At 55.3% G+C, this 16654-nt stretch overlaps 2 protein-coding genes and 1 long non-coding RNA gene across 7 annotated transcripts in view; all 3 read right to left on the bottom strand.

Moving 5' to 3' along the window:
- The window catches only part of PPIL2 (peptidylprolyl isomerase like 2), a 38038-nt gene extending 32078 nt beyond the window's left edge, over window positions 1–5960 (bottom strand). For 2 of the 5 annotated variants that reach the window (XM_058532032.1, XM_058532030.1), the window contains exons 1-2: window positions 2693–2742; window positions 2329–2436 (exon numbers count right to left, since the gene is read on the bottom strand). In XM_058532032.1, the coding sequence (XP_058388015.1) occupies window positions 2329–2410 (82 nt within the window). In that variant the 5' untranslated portion in view covers window positions 2411–2436; window positions 2693–2742. Of the gene's footprint in view, window positions 1–2328; window positions 2437–2692; window positions 2791–3481; window positions 3694–5808 lie in introns of those variants that run through there. The other 3 variants (XM_058532031.1, XM_058532028.1, XM_058532027.1) reach the window with 3 other exon arrangements.
- Window positions 5961–7658: 1698 nt separating this feature from the next.
- On the bottom strand, window positions 7659–10767 carry LOC131398473 (uncharacterized). The gene is made up of 2 exons (XR_009216890.1): window positions 10198–10767; window positions 7659–8641 (listed from the first exon to the last, which is right to left on the bottom strand). It is a non-coding gene; the product is annotated as an uncharacterized LOC131398473 (long non-coding RNA).
- Window positions 10768–13141: 2374 nt separating this feature from the next.
- Window positions 13142–15259, bottom strand: SDF2L1 (stromal cell derived factor 2 like 1). The gene is made up of 3 exons (XM_058532301.1): window positions 15040–15259; window positions 14463–14659; window positions 13142–13546 (listed from the first exon to the last, which is right to left on the bottom strand). Exons 1-3 carry the CDS (start codon window positions 15224–15226, stop codon window positions 13265–13267), a joined length of 666 nt encoding a protein of 221 aa, XP_058388284.1. The 5' UTR covers window positions 15227–15259; the 3' UTR covers window positions 13142–13264.
- Between the last annotated feature and the right edge of the window lie 1395 nt (window positions 15260–16654).

The raw sequence follows: 16654 nt of genomic DNA, 5'->3' as shown, positions 1-16654 counted from the left end.
CACGGGGCCGGCCCCTCTCATGTGGTTTTGATTTGCATTTCCTTGATGGCTAATGATGTTCAGCGTCTTTTCCTGAGCTTATTGGCCATTTGTATATCTTATCTGAAGAAAGGTCTATTCAAGTCCTTAGCCCATTTTTTGGAATGGGTTGTTTTTGTTGTTGTTGAATTGATTTGCAAATATTTTCTTCCATTCCATGAGTTGTCTTTTCACTCTCTTTTTTTTTGAGGTGATGAAATTGTTCTAAAATTGAATTGTAGGGGCTGGCCTGGTGGCACAAGTGGTTAAGTGCTCACGCTCCGCTTCAGCGGCCCAGGGTTCACGGGTTCGGATCCCGGGCGCACACTGACGTACTGCTTGGCAAGCCACGCTGTGGTGGGGTCCCATATAAAGTAGAGGAGGATGGGCACGGATGTTAGCTCAGGGCCAGTCTTCCTCAGCAAAAAAAGAGGAGGATTGGCGTCGGATTTTAGCTCAGGGCTGATCTTCCTCACACACACAAAAAATAATAATAAAATAAAATAAAAAATAAAAAAACAAAATAAATAAAATTGAATTGTAGTGATAGTTGCACAAATGTGAATATACAAAAAGCCATTGAAGTGGACACTTTAAATGGGTGAATTGTATGCTATGTGAATTATCTCAATAAAAGAATTTTAGGGGCCGGCCCCATGGAGTGGTGGTTAAGTTCGGTGTGCTTCGCTTCAGCAGGCCGGGTTCAGTTTCCAGGCACAGACCTACACCTCTCATCAGCAGCCATGCTATGGTGGCGACCCACATACAAAATACAGGAATATTGACACAGATGTTAGCTCAGGGCAACTCTTCCTCAGGAAAAAAAAAAAAAAAAGAATTTGAAAAAGGACAAAGCCAATTTACAATATTTTCACAGCAAAAATGAGAGTCTCTTTCTAAAGCCTTGATAGCACAGGATTCTCTTTACTTTGCGCTTTTTGAGAGGTATATAACATACATCCTAGCAACCTTAATGTGTACATCTTTCACTACTAAGGGAGCCAAAAATATTTCTAAAGTTTTCCTCACTCTTTGGGAAACTTGGGTTTACCTCTTGGTAAACTTTACCTCTTGGGTAAACTTCCTATTAACTCAACTTTACAGAACTGTGTGAGTTTTTTACATAGGCAGTCATCTGAACTCTCATTCATGGCTGGTGAGTCACTTTGGAAGAGAGTTTGGCTGTTTCTTACAAAACTAAACATATTATCATGTGACCCAGTAATCATGCTCCTTGGTATTTACCCAAAGGAGTTGAAAAGTTATGTCCATAAAAAACCCTGCATACGGATGTTTATAGCAGCTTTATTCATAATTGCCGAAACCTGGAAGCAATCAAGATGTCTTTCAGTAGGTGAATGGATAAATAAACTGTGGTCCATCCAGACAATGGAATATTATTCAGTGCTTAGAAGAGATGAGCTATCAAGCTATGAAAAGACATGGAGGAACCGTAAATGCATATTACTAAGTGAAAGAAGCCAATCCGAAAAGGCTACATACTGTATGATTCCAACTATACGACGTTCTGGAAAAGGCAAAACTATGGAGACACTAAAAAGGTCAGTCGTTGTCAAGGGCTGGAGGGAGGGATGCATAGGTGGAGCAGAGAGGATTTTAGGGCAGTGAAACTACTCTGTACGATACTATAACGGTGGATACACGTCATTATACGTTTGTGCAAACCCACGGAACGTACAACAACAGGAGTGAACCTAATGTAGACTATGGACTCTGGGTGATAATGACGCGTCAGTGTAGGTTCATCGATTGTAACAGTTATACCACTCTGGGGGGGGATGTTGATAACGGGGAGGGTGTGCCTGTGTAGGAGCAAGAGGCATATGCGAACTCTCAGTACTTTCGGCTCAATTTTGCAGTGGATCTAAAACTCCTCTAAAAAACAGTCTATTTTTTAAAAAAGTCATCTGATGCAATGAAGCAGCCAGTCTAAATCATACTTTGGAATAACACTCAATGACGTGGGAAATACTTAACACCACCATAAATCCCTGCTTTGCAAAACACGCATGTATATAAACCTTAAGGCTGCCCACAGTTGATGGAGTTGTTCCCTTTCTGGTGGGCCTCTGAGCTGTTTCCAATTTCTTGCCATTACAAACACTGGGAAGGGGGAGTGACTTTTCCGGCACCCCTGATTACATTAGGGGCCTTCCTAGAAGTGGAAGGGACCATCACACTGAACATTTTTCTGGCCCTCATGCACACTGCCATGATGCCACTCAGAGGCAGGGCAGGGGCCAAGCCAGGACGGTGTCTGCCCCCAGGGAGGTTCAGAGGCATGCTTACCGGGGGAAGCCAGGGCAATTGAGCTTGTACACACTGTTTCCAGCCGCCGGGTTCGGGAAATGGAAGCCTCCGGGGCTGACATCCAAGGGGGTCAGATCAACCATGGGGCTGCAAGACAAGGCGCGGGACAGAGGTCAGCTCTGGCCTCCTCCCGAGTAGGCCCTCCTCAGCCTCAGTGTGCACGTCTATGACAGGGGACAGGGACTCCTGTACACAGAGCAGACCTCCAAGCCTGGACTCCTCCCCTGTAAAATGAGAATACCCCCACTCAGGACTGTGGTGAGGATTAACTAAGAGGTGGGAAAGAAATGGCAACCGAGTCTGGCACACAACAGGCTCCCCTAAATGCTCCTGTTTCATTTACCTCAAGCCTAGAATAAATTCCTTCCACCTCCTTGGGTTTGATGATAGGCCAGTGCAGTTGAATTTCACTTCAGACTTTGAAACTTCCAATTTCTCCATCTGCAAGAAACAAAAGAAATCTCAGGACAAGTTTGGGGGCCTCACCGTGAAGAAAAACACCTTACACAAGAACTCTGAGAACTATGTGACTTTCATTCAATCAGCAAATACGTCAGGCTCATCCTCAGTGTCCACCCTGAGGTTGGTGTTAGGGGGACAAGGGACGGGATGGGAGCTGGGAGCTGACCGAAGAGGTCCTAACCCAGCCTGGGGGCTGGGGCGCTGCCTGCAGTGAGAGTGTAGAATAAGCAGGAGTCAGGAGGGGCAGGTGGTTCGGAAGGGCATTAGGGAGGCACTTAGAGGTGGCATGGAGAATGACATCCACAGGGAGAGGTGGGTGTGGGGCTAAGGGTGTGGGACTGGAGACATGGGGGGCATGGTTCTCTACCTGTATGTTGGGAGCCCCAGGATTCTGCCCGGTACGCTTGGGGCTACCTTGCTCGGCTGAGGCCAAGCAGGTGGAGCTGTGCCTTCAACCCCACCCCAATTCTCCAACCAGAGCAGCCCCCTCCTATCTGCTTTATCTGGTGCAGTTCCACTCAAGACTCAACCCTGCAGAGCGTTCTCCTGCTTAAAACAAAGTTCTGAGAGCCACTGTTGTGGGTGTGGGAGAGCTGCTGGGGTGGTTCTGAGCAGAGGGCAGAGGCGGTCCCTCCCAGGGCCGCACAGAGTGGGGGATGTGCCCACTGACCAACCTGCAGGGCAGCGGATTGTAAGGACCAAAAACCCTGGGCATAGTGCAGACAGAAGGCGATGGAGCCACCTCGGAGGCCATGGTGGTGGCAGGTGGTGGCAGTGGCAGAGGTGGCACCAGGGTTGGTGGCAGACACAGGGAGGTTGACCGGTGCCTCAAGAGAATGGGTTCTGGTTTTTTCAACTTCCGCTTCCTCCTCTTCTTGGCATCTGTGACAAAAGGTGCCAATGAGTGCCTACTCCATGGCCAGAATAGGATAGAGTGCGGGCCAAACACAGTGGTGTGGGGTCTTCACACAGTCCCTCCAACAAGGAAGAGAGGTAGGCCCCCGCCAAAGGGCACCACATAACAATGCTTGGAGCCGCTGTCGATGGGCGCCAACAAGCATCACCTCACCGAGCCCACAACTATCCCACGGGGAAAGGGTACTTTTGTTTCTATCTTACAAGCGGGACCGGAAGCTCTAACTGTACAAGACACACACAGGATCCATGCCTGGGCTGTCTGACTTCAAGGCCAGAATTTCATAGGAAGTGACAGAGTGTCACAGCCATCGAGGGCTGGGCTTGGCCCAGGCAGGTTGGTCTGCTACCCAACCCCCCAAGCATCACGGAAAGCTCCTGAGTCTGCCAGCACCCTCATGGAGCATCCAGGCCCTAGACAGAGAGCGCACTGACTACACCCAGCCCCAGGGCCATCCTGGGGGTGTGCAAAGGGCCCTTCCTCTATTAGGAAACCCACATGAACTAGGTCTTGCAGAGGTGGGCTCAGGGAGGGAATCTTTGAGGGGCAGAACTCTTGAGTGAGCCCCCTCTCTTCCCTCCGTGTTAGGTCTCCCTCCTGGATTTGACGAGTCTGGCTATTTCTACTGTTCAAAGTTGGAGACTACCAGCAAAGTGGGTGTTAACAAGCTCCTCATACAGCCCATCAGAGTGGCTCACCTAGAGTGACAATCACCACCACCAGGGAGCACTGGCCTAAGAGACTGCGCCTTGGAGCACCCAGACCTGAGTTCAAGTCCAGACTCTCCTACTTACTATGTGACCTTGCACGTTGGCCAACCTCCCTGGGCCTCTATTTCCTCTTCTACAAAACAAGGATAAATAACACTAATGCTACCTCGGGTAAGAGCTACGTGTGCTGTAGGACCAGCCGTCAGATGAAATGGTGACGTGGAGCACTCACACCCAGCATCACAGAAAGGGGGACCCCCAAGTAAGCTGGGCCTCCCAATGGGATGGAGAAGAAAGTAGCCCCAGGACTGCTGTGGTCTATCACTGAACCTGAATCAGATCAAGGCTTCAGAGCCACTGTCTGAGAAATACAGGCAGAGGGGAGCAAAGCAAACACCACCAGTGGACTATGACAGCAGATCTAAACCCATGAAGTGGGATACCCCGAAGGACAACACAGATCTTTGAGTCAGTGGCATGAGAGGGAAAGTAAGGGTATCTCACTTCAAAGGGACTTCCACAGACCTGGCCACAGATCCTTGTTTGCCATCCCTGTGTGGTCACTAACATGGCCCCCTTGCATTTCACTCTTACAAGTGCCCCGATGTGGACACAAATTATATGGTCACCCTAGTGAGAAAGAACCTAAGAGGCCTAACATGAACACAGCATGTGGGCCTTGTTGGGTCCTGACACGACAGACCAAGTGTAGAAAGATTTTTGTGGACCATCCAGGAGTTCTGACTATGGACTAAGTAAGTATCAGCTAATATTAGGGAATTGTTGTCAATTATATCAGCAGTAATATCGTGATTTATGTCAGAAACTGTCTTTTTTTTATTAAGAAGCATTCTAAAGTATTCAGGAGGGCCGGCCCTGTGGCTTAGCAATTAAGTGCGTGCCCTCCGCTGCTGGCGGCCCAGGTTGGGATCCCGGGGGCGGACCAACGCACCGCTTCTCCAGCCACGCTGAGGCGGCGTCCCACATAGAGCAACTAGAAGGATGTGCAGCTATGACATACAACTATCTACTGGGGCTTTGGGGGAAAAATAAATACATAAATAAAATTATAAATAAATAAAGTATTCAGGAATACAATGATGTCTGAGATTTCCCTTAAAATGCTCCAGAAAAAGAAAAAGGGGATCTAGAGAATGAAACAAGCACGGTGAGATGGGGACAGCCGCTGATGCTGGGTGAAGGGTACTCGCGTGTTTACTGCAGTCTCTAGTTTTGTGTATGTTCATTTTCATAATAGACTTTTAAAATAAACACCAAATTTAGAAAAAAGTGCCAACCACAGGACCAGGGACAAGGGGCCCTGAGTCAGGTTTGCTGGGTTGCTGGAGCCAGACACAGGGTGGGCCTCACCCTGGGAGTAGAGGTGCGCGCGGTAGATGCTCCTCCTCAGCTGCTCCAGGCGCCGATGTATCTCCCCGGCGCCCACGCAGTTGCAGTAGTTCAGCTCCCCCTGGACAGCACAGAACTTCCCTGCGACAGCAGCGGGAGGACGCCAGACGGGTGAGACGCCTGCCCGCTGCACTCCCCAAGCTGGGCCGCCTCAGGCTTCTGGGAGACCCTACCCTGCAGCTCCAGGAAGGCCCGACGGCCCCCCCCACCCCCAATCTCCGCCCTACAGGGCAGGAGCGGGAGTGATGACAGCACCCGCCCCCTGGTCCCCCCTCCCCGCAGCCCGCCCGCCGGCCCGCACCCAGAGGAAGGAGAGGAGCCCGCGCCGCTCGCACTCGGCCTGCTTGCCCTTGCGCACCACTCGCTCGGCCAGCTTCGGGTTGCGGTCGATGCTGCGGAAGAGGCGGCGCAGCGCGCGCTTGGTGTAGGTCGTCGCCTGTCTCTCGAAGTCCTCCTCGGAGATGCGCTGGCAGAAGGTCACGCTCGGGGGCATCTCGCTGTCGAACTCGTCCAGGACCTCCATCTGAGAGGGCCCGTCCGGGCGGGGACCGCGGAGACGTACCAGCTCTCCATCCAACCGCCGCCGGCCCCCTCTGCGATCAACCGCTCCAGCCAATCCCCCCTAGATCGCGGGCGGGGCCCTTCCCTGCCAGACGGCCGCACGTGACAATGCCCCCTCTCTGGGCATGCGCTGTCGCGCCTTCGACGGGGCGAACGCAGCTGCGCTCGGCGGAGGCCCTATCGCGCTAGGATCCGGCAGAGCTTTGATCAGGGCCGGCCAACGGCCACGCCAAGAACACGGTCCGCACCCCAACTCTTCCAACTTCTTTAAGGCCCTCACCCCTCGGCCAGCCTCCAGTCCCTTCCGCTTCTGGCTGCTTCCCCTCTTCACCGTGTGTAGACAGCACCCCAAGCACTTCACTCTGCCCCTAACTCCTCTATCCCTGGACTCTACCCTCTTCCTCTCCTGACTCACTTCCCAGCATCAACCCCCCGGCCCCCTCCAGCTTCTACCCTCTCTCCTCCCCTTCATAACCACTTCTTTGCTCCATACTCGCTGTGGCCTCTTCACTGGCGTCTCCAGCGGCTCCTTATGCGTTTCAAAAGGTCCTGTCTTCACCCTACCATCTTGATCAATCTTCCCTACTTCTTGGTCCCAACCCAGAGCTGACTTAACTAACCCTAACCTGAGTCTCAGGCTCAGACCTCACTTGAGCTCCAGACCCACATCTGAGTGTCCTAAAGGGACGTTTCTGGGGCGTTCATGCTGAACACATCCAGATTGGCACACCCCAAAACCTTCCCTCCAACCCCAAAACCTGCTTCTCTTCACCCTCTCCTACTTGGTCAGCACTGACACCACCACCCACTCTGCCACTAATGAAGGAGGTGCACCCTGGACTGCTCGCTCCTGTCCCCTCCACCCCCCCATCAGCCCTGAGATACATGGAGTGTTCCTGAGAAGTCTAAGGAGATTTTTCACTTCCCTCCGCCAAACCACCAGCCGGCTAGCCTCAGCTCTCCCCAACAGAGGAGGTGGCACTCACTTTTTCCTGCTTTGAGGTCAGAGAGCACGGTGGGGACAACCAAGGAGAAAGAAGGCCTGGCCTTTGTGTTTGTCTAGGGGTGCAGGTAGACTTAGATACACCTGGGTTCAAATCTCCATTCCGCTTCCTGACCCTGTGGGACTTACAAAATGAGACTTGACTTTAACGTATTTAGTATGTACCTTTTTATAAGCAGGACAAGCATCCTCTGAGGGGTCAAGCAGACTCTTGATTAAACTCTCCCCTATCGTGGTATGCTAATAATACTTCACACTTTGTATGTTTATTTGTATTTTTAGAAAGTGTTTTGGTGGGGCTGGCCCAGTGGTGTAGCTGTTAAGTTCGCGTGCTCCGCTTCGGCAGCCCAGGGTTCGAAGGTTCGGAGCCCAGGTGCAGACGCATCACATATCAAGCCATGCTATGGCGGCATCCCATATAAAGTAGAGGAAGGTGGGCACGGATGTTAGCTCAGGGTCAATCTTCCTCAGCAAAAAAAAAAAAGTGTTTTGGGCCCCTCCTCTGTGTCAGATACTGCCAAGAGAAAGAAAAAATGACATAGTCCCTGCACTCAGAAGCTCCCAGTCTAATGACGTCTTCAGCCACAGGGAGAATATTTCAATCTAACAGGCTTTGCTGGAGGAACATTGAATGATGTGGAGCCCAGGAAAGGCTTCCCCTAGGAGGGAACATTTGAGCAGGGCCCTGAGTTAACACGCCTCTGCCAGCAAGGGCAGGAGACAGCTGCAAGGGGATGTCCAGCCAGTGGGTACAGAATCTGCACAGGAGTAAGGGTGGCCACCTCCAGCCATGGCACCTGGAGCCCAGGGGAAAGGAGGACAGGCCTGAGTCAAGTGGCCTTGGGATGGAGGAACCCCAAGGGGTCAAGCCCAGGACAGAAAGGAGCATGTGTCATTATCCCTCTTCCTCCCCTTGGATGCCAAGACTTCCACCACCCAGGTAGAGGTGAAGCTGGTGTCTTGATGTGCTCAGCCAGGGGTGAGGGGTAATCCCAAATGCCCATCTGGAGACCTGGGCCTCCTCTTAAGGAGACAGGCTTGAATGACTGTCACTGGGCGCATAAAAACTTTTCGCATTGTGTCAGGTCTCGATGGTGGAGGTGGCCCTGCAAGCATGCCTGGGGCCAGGCTCCTTGGCAGTTCAGCTCCAATCTTCCCAACTCCAGCTGTGAGGGTGGGCAGGTCAGGTACCTCACAGGTTCTCCTGCAGGCTCAGGGCAGCAGATCTCCCTGTAAGAGAACAAGCTGGCGTGGTTGGTGGGCATCGCCTGCAGGCTTCGTATCCCAAGTCGACCCCCCACCCCAGATAGTACTGCTCCTGCTGAGAACCCAGGAGAACATTCCCTCCAGAGCCTGGTCTTCCCCAAGCCTTGAAGGCGGGCTGGGTCCAGTTCACCTCCACATGGTCAAGGTTGAGCTGGGTCTGAGTCAGGCCCTGGCAGACCCTCCATGCAAAGCAGTGGGCCTCTATTTTGCAACAAGGCCCTGACCAAATCTGGAGCCCCCAGTCTTAGCTGGGGAGCTGCTGTGGAAAGATCCTCTTCAAACCAGAGCTTTTCTAAATCTGCGGTCTCTGTCCCTGCACCTGTCCAACCATGACCCAGATGGAGCGCTTGTGGGGTGATCCCTCAGCTCTGCACTCACCTGATCCTCTGATGGAGGGTCTACCCCAGCTCCGCCCCTGCGCCTAACTGCTGGAAGTGGAGTGAGGCTGCAAAACTCCCTCCTCCTGAGTGCTGTGGTGGGGCTGGGCCTGACTGATGCCCTTTCATCATTGCACTGCTTCCCAGCAGCCCACAGTAGTGCAACAGGGAAAGAGTGTCAGGCAGGCCTGCCAGTGCTTCTCCTCCGGAGGTGGGTGGGGGATCTGAGACCTGGAACGCAGGCCCAGTAGGGCGGGGCCTCTGATTGGGGGAAGGGTGCCCTCTGACCCCGGAGGCCCAGGCCTGGCTAGGATCTCAAGTTTCCATGGAGAAGGGAGTGAGCTGGGCAGGGGGGAGGGGAGGGCCTGCAAGCCCAAGAGACCAGGCCTGGGGAGGGGTAGGGGGAGTATGGGGGAGGGAGGTCCCCAAGGCTGGTCCCAGATGCTTTGACAATATCATTGCACTGCTTCTCAGAGCACAGTAGTGCAACATCGTCAGAGCACCTGCAGCCAGCAGGGGGGACCTCCACAGCCCCCAATACATGCAGGGCGGGAAGCTCAACCATGGGTGGGTGGGGCTCAGGGCCCTGTCCTGGACATCAAGGTAGGGAGGGGGATTTCAGCAGGGCTGCCGTCCTCGGGGTCCTCAGGACCCCAGGGCACCTGAACTTTCCCCGAGCAGCTCCAGATTGCGGTGGTGAGACCCCAGACTGAGGAGTAGCTCCAACTCCAGAGTGGGAGCTGATTGGGGGAGGGGGCATACACACAAAGGAGAGAGGCCCGCTCCACCGCAGGCCGAAGCCCACTCGCGCCCGGAGCAGGGGTGGGTACAGCCCAACGACCCTGCGCCCTCAGCCGGCTCGCAGCTCCGGGACAAGAAGGGTGGCCCCATTGCGGGACGACGCGCCTCTGCCGGCTCAGGGCCCCATCACCTTCATCCTGACACCCAAGTTGGCCTCTGAGTTCTGTCCTGACAGATTCTCTGCCCGACTGCCCAAATTGGAGCAGTGGAACGGAAAGACTTCCCCCCTTTCCAGAGTCCCCTGCCCGGAGAGGGCCCACGGATCCGGGCTGCACCCCTCCACACAGTCCCGCCGAGTAGAGCCGCTTTTCTCGCGCCCCCGCCTCGGACCCTGCTACTCACGCAGTGCGACACCCCTTTCGCCCAGGGCTGGGGCAGGACGCAGAAGGTTAGTAGAAGAGAGGTCCTGGTGGTCGTGTGCCCCCGTCGTCTCCACCCGGACGACTCCGCACCTCGTGGTGTCCTCTCGCCCGCCGGCTCCATCTTTGACCTGCTGACAGTCGGCGAGGCCCGGTCCGCCGCTCCTTAGCATAACGCCGCGCTCATTGGCCGGCGCCGGCGCGGGGCTTCGCCTCCCGCACGCCTATTGGCTGAGACCGGAGAGATTTCAAAATAGCCTCCGGGCCCCTATTGGCCGGGCGCGGGCGGAGTCTCCGGCTCCGTGGTTTTAACAATGAGTTCTACAAACACTTTCTCCCCATTCATAATTTATCAAAAGCAACTTTGCCCGCCTTTTCTCAGCTTCAGTCTCTGCGAGGTTTCTAGTAGCGCGGACGAGAGTGCTTGGAAGCCCGGTGGGGGGCGCGGCCGCGCGGCTGAGCCCACTGGGAAGAGGGCTGCGACCCTAGGAAAATGCACGAACCCGCGGTCAAGCCCGCTGTGGAGCAGGGCCGCAGGCTGCTTCGTTCTCCGTGCTGAAATTGCTCCCCCTGTCCTTCCAGGACGAATGTTCGGCGGCGGTGGGCTCCCTGTCTGGAGTAGCCCCCTCCCCACCCAACCCCACCGCATCGCCCAGCTTGACCCGAATGGATTTTCCTGGACCCGGGTTGGCCTGGGCGGCTGAGAGCTGTCCTGGAGCCCGTGGAGCCTTGTGGATCTGTGGGAGGTACGGGGAAGAGGGTGTCGCCTGGGGTCCTCGCGTGATTACGATACACTTTGTGGATAAGCATTCATTAAGTGCCTGCCCTGGCCTGATGACCTGGAGGGATATATCCGTCCGACCCTCACATAGTTGTAGTGCTTAGGCTACTGTGCATCTGGCCCCCCTCCTGTTTTATTCTCTCAGTCCAGTGGCTGAGAGCAAATGTTTTTGAGGCAGGCAGAGCTGGGTTTGAATCTTTACGAACCTCGGCTGCCTCCTCTGCAAAACTAAGACAATAATTGAACCTGCTTTATAGGGTCGTTGCCAGGAGCAAAAATGAGATGCTGTGTAAATCGTTGGCCCAGCGCCTGGCGCCTAGTGTTCAATAAATACCTCTGCTGCTACTGCGGTGTTAATTTTTGGTCTTGTCTGGCATTCTGCCCAGAGCCATCTTACCTGCTCCCACAGCTTCAGCCTTGGTTTCCCAAGGATTCCTACATGCTGTGCACTGTTGGATTCTGCTCTTAATTAACACTCCTCACTGATATGTCCGTGGTGGTAGGCAGGTCATAGAGGCAGAAGTGGACTCTTACAGCCCGGAGGGGCCAGGGATGGACCAGAGGAGTACCCCTTGGGTTTGCAGAGTGTAGTCCACACTGTGGGCGCTCCGCCCACACCCCCTTGGCCATTACCTCTACAGAAAGGACGCTCACTGACAGCACCTGGGGCTCTGCTTGAGGGCTTAATCTGGCTGCAGAATAAAGCCCTCACATACCCTTCCCAATGTACAATGTACAGCGCATGTGCGAAATGCCACAGTCATTCCCCCCACCCACCCACCCAGCAGCCTCAGCCAATGAGGCAAGATATTTTGGTTGGATAATTACCTCCCCACCCCACCCCACTTCCTTGCCCCATGGTTGGGATAATTTTGATTCCCGTTCTGTGTCTTCCCTTCTCCTCCCACAGCCCCACCCCTCTGCCCCAGTGTTCTCTGGGAGCACCTCCCAACAATCTACTTGCACCCCAATCCTGTCTCAGGTAAGGAGAGTGATGGGAGAGGAGTGCAGACTTGTAGACAATGCTCAAGAGGTTGGCAGTGGAGGGGTCAGGAGGGGTTCTGTGTCTGAGCAGAGCAGGAACTCCTGGGGGAGGCAGTGGGGGAGAAACGGGCACCGGCTCTCCACACGACCCTCCTTCCCCTCAGACCTCACAAGTGGCTAGATCATTTCTCCCACCCGCCCCCCACCCCCGCTAAGGTCAATCGATTTCTCAAATATAAGGTGTTCTGTCCACACTCCTCCAAGCCCCTTCCAACCAATTGCTGACCCCAGCCTCTCCTTGGGCTCTTTTCTTCTCATTCAGGAAAATGGCACCTTCCTTCAGCTCCCCAGCAGCTGGCTTAAGCCCTATTCTCCTACACAGCCCCACCTGGGTCTAGTTAGCAAGTCCAGGAAGCCTGTAATCTCCACTATGACCTCTAGAGGGCACCCACACACCAGCGAAAGTAACAGTTACCTTCCTTTTTTAGGACCCTCTTATTTATTGCTCCTGCCTTTAAGTTGCAATACTTTGCCAGCCCAAATTGTGCTTTTTTCTTCCAGGAAGCCTTCTCAGCTCTCTGCAGGTAGCGGTTCTTTGTGGTTACCTTCCCTTGCCATGTTTTGAAGTTTTGTTATCTCCTTGGGACCTTGGAAAGTTGTAGTGCGGGCCTGAGATGCCACAGGCTGGGGTGCGTGGGGAGCCAATTGCACCAAGAGTGAGGGAATCTGTGATGCTAATTCTAGCCGATAGGCAGAGTCCTGACCTGGTGCTTGCTCACAGACAAGTGTCAAGACTGTCACAACTGCTAGGGGAGGAGTGCCAGGAGAATGGGGGCCTCGCCTCATGGCTTGAGGGACTGGCAAGGAGAGGGGCTCCTGCTCATCCTGCTGAGGCCCTGGCCCCGGGCCCAGCCCCAGCCCTTAACAGGAAGGTTCCCAGAGCTCAGGGGCTGGGAACTGTGTTCACTTGCCATCAGACCATGGATGGTGGGCGGGGGGCTGTAAGGGCCCAGGGCAGTGCTGGAGTGCATGGAAGAGCATCAGAAAGGTCCAGCCGTCAGACTGTGCTGGAGACGGAGGCTTTGCACGAGGAAGACATGCTGAACTGGGCCAGGGAGGGTAGGCACCTGCTGGTCACTCCCAGGCTCGCAGCAAAACACAATCACAGACCAACATTCTTTAATTAACAAAGGCACTTGAGAACCCCTACAAAGCCCAAGTCTCCACCAAGAGTGGCCCTGCAGACACTCCACTCTGCTGCCCTCCGTTCACCCATCCATGGCACTTAGAGTTCATCATGGACTGCAGAGGGATCCACACTGGGCTTGATGAAGATGCCTTCCATGGCCTTCCATGTATTGTGCGTGTTGGCGCTGGGCATGCCGTGCACCTCGTGCTGCCCACGGATGGGGTTCCCATACTGCTCGCCAGTGACTGACAGGAACACTGAGGTGCCCACATGCTGGAAGCGCACAGCGGCGTCTCGCTCCCAGTGTTGCCCTGAGCAGCGCACCGTCCACAGGTCCAGGTCGTCACCCTCGCCATCTTCCCCAAAGGCGCTCACCTCCTACCAGTGCAGGGGGTGAGAGGACAGTGGTCACCACAGAGGGCACACTGAGTCCCCTGTGGTCACTTGCCTGCAACAGCACTCACAGCCAGGGCACCGGGCCTCAGGTCCTCCCCTGCACCTCTCTGAGCCTCAGCTTCCGCAGCTGCAAAACGGAACGCCACAACTCCCACCTCCAGCACCCTGCAGGCCCTCCCCAACACAGGCCCTCCAAATACACACACACCCGCCCGTCTGTCTGAGCAGGGACCACTGGCCCCCATGCAGCTAAGGCCTCCTCGTCTCTCCTCCTCTGTGTTCCCCCTGTGCTAACCCCTCAGACTCTCTCTCAGCACCAAGTCTAACCCCTCAGGCTGACAGCGAAGCTCTCTATTTATCTCATACTTTTTCTTCTGACAACCCCTCCAAAGCACCCTCTGTTCCACCCTACTCCCTCCCTAGTGCCCCCTACACCTCCTTCCACCTCTCACCCCCACCCCCCAGTTTCAGTGAACTCCACACACAAGCTATCCCCCAGGCCTGAAAAGACGCCCTTCTCCTCTCTGTGGTCTGGAGGACTCCTACTCATCCTTCCAGACCCAGCCTGAATTCCTCCGCTCCTGTGGGTTTTCCCATTCCCCACCCTAAAGGCCATGTGGATACCCCTCCTGGGTCCAACTGGCCCCCAGGAGTGAAGCTATCCAGCCAGATCGCTCTTCCTTGTCAGTCTCCTTGATGGGCTGAGAGCTCCAGGGAGCAGGACCCCGGCCGAGTCACCTGTGTCCCCAGAGGGGGCGCTCAGTAAACGTTTCGGAATTGAAAGTTCCGTTTCAGAGAGGAAGCTGAGGCTCAGAGCAGGTGACAAGAGTCACGGCTCTGTCCCTGGCCCACACACACACACCAGGAGCCTCTCCTGGGGCTGGGGGAGGGGGTTCACCTGGTTGTTGGACAGCGGCGACAGGAAGTGGTGCGTGTGCAGGTTCTTGCCGGTGAGCACGTGCGTGAGCCGCACCGCCTGCCCGCAGCGCACCGCCTGCCCGCGCGGGCACCCGCCCTCCGAGCCGCCGCGGATCCGCCAGTAGCTATTGGCGTCGTCAGACGCCTCCACGCCGGTCACCGACTGTTGGCCGCTGCCTGAGGGGCGACACCCCACCCCACCCCGCGGTCGCTGTCAATCCCGGAACTCCGAACCCTCGGCCCGGACACCATAAACTTTCCCGGACAGTCTCAACCCTGGCGCCCCAACAGCTCACCCTCAGCCGCCAGCCTTGAACCCCGGCTGAACTCCAAATCCCCTGGCCTGCAGCTCCCGGACGACCCTCCTCTCCCCCAATATCCCGACGACCCCCTCAAACCCCTAGTCCTTGTTCCCCTCGGTCCTCCAACAACTCAGCCCCCTAGCCCGGCTTCCTGATGACCCCCAGATCCCTGGCCGCAGACCCCTCCCCCCGACCACAAACTCCCAGCCCCCAGCCCCGCCCCCTGGAGATGCCCCAGTCCCGGGTCCCGCGCACCGGATCCGTATTTGATGTCGTGCGAGTGCAGCCGCACCCTGTGCTGCGTGTTGAACAGCTTCAGCACCGACCCGCAGGTCACAGGCCCCGCGCCGGTCTTGGCGGCACGGCTGACCGGCACCGAGAGCACCAACAGCAGCCCCAGTACCGCCGGTCCGGCAGCTCGGCCGCGGCCCACGCTCCACATCGCCCCGGCCGGGCTCGGGCAGCTCGGGCCCTTGGGCCTCTTCCGTCCTCGCCGCCGGCCAATCCAGCCCTGATAGAGCCCGCCGGGACAGCCAATCGCCGGCGCGCACGGCGCTCCGCCTGCACTGTCATTGGGTCGGCGTGGAGGGGATCCGCCCCCAGCTTTCGAGAGCCGGGGCTGGGAGGGGGCTTGGAGACACGAGGAAGGTTTTGATTGGTCCACGCTTCGGAGGATTCACCAATGAATACCAAGGGAAGGCTGGTGTGGCGCCCAGCGGTGGGAGAGCAGCCCGCGAGGGGTCGTAAGTGGGGGCACCCCACTCAGAGGCAGCTGGGACCCTGGGACCCCTGGCTCAGGGTCCAAGGACCCTGCGGGCACGTGATCACGAAGCCTGTTAATCCTAGATCCCCAGGCCCTTAATCAAGTCTCAGATACTGAATCCCCTGGTCCTTCAGTCCCCGGACCCCAGTCACTCGGTCATTGCCCTGTCTCTGACATTGGGTCACCTCAGTCCCTGGACCCTGGGGTCCCTGAATTCCCTTGGCCATCACTGACTCCTTTCATGACAGAATCCCATGGTCACTAGGCCATTGGGCAGCAGAGGGCAGCAGGGAGCTGTGGTGTTGAGGATAACAGCATGTTCGCACCAGAAAGTCACCAAAGCCCCAAAGCTGTCTTAGAAAACCAGAGCCCTGGGAGACCAAACGACTGTGAGAACCAAGCCTGTGATTGTGTGTCCCAGGTTTCTGGGACATGAGTGGGTCCTCCTTCTGACTGCCTTCTCAGAGGGCTGTCTGCTCAAGGGGGGAAAACTTGCACCACTGTTCATTTATTCATTCATGGAACATTCTTATGTTGGCTTCACTCCAGGCCCTGTGCTGAGGGCCACAGGGGAGGGCTCTGGGCTACATTACCCAATAGGCTGACCTACCCATGCACCTGGGGCACTAGCAAAGCAGGGAGAAAAGATTATGTTTAATTAAATCATCTAGAATTTTGCATTCAGAAAATCCAGAGTAGGGCCATTCTATTACAGCAACATGTTATTTTAGGGTTTTTGTGTTTAATATTGTTTTTACTTTGAATTATATATGGGATAAGTCACCTTGATTTTTTCAGTGCTTAGAGTGTCTAAATTGCTAAAGATTTGCCCTGGATTTGGCAGACCCTGCACTTGAGGGGCCTCCAATCCAGGGTGGAGGGCTAGAGTACAATCTGGGAAGCAATGGATATGTCTTCTTGGATATCCCAACAGCATCCCAAACTGAACACGTCCAGACCAGGAGAATCCTGGTCTCCTCCCTCAAACTGCTCTGCCCCCCGGCTTCCAAGTCTCAGTAATAGCAGTTGCTCAAGCCCAAAACGTGGGATTCACCTTTGTTTCCTCTCTTTACTGCACTCCTCACATCTAATCCAACATGTCTTGAT

The sequence above is a fragment of the Diceros bicornis genome, chromosome 35, assembly GCF_020826845.1.
Source record: "Diceros bicornis minor isolate mBicDic1 chromosome 35, mDicBic1.mat.cur, whole genome shotgun sequence".
Classification (NCBI taxonomy): domain Eukaryota; kingdom Metazoa; phylum Chordata; class Mammalia; order Perissodactyla; family Rhinocerotidae; genus Diceros; species Diceros bicornis.
Note: the sequence above shows the minus strand (reverse complement) of the source record. Positions and strands in the feature narration are given on the sequence as shown.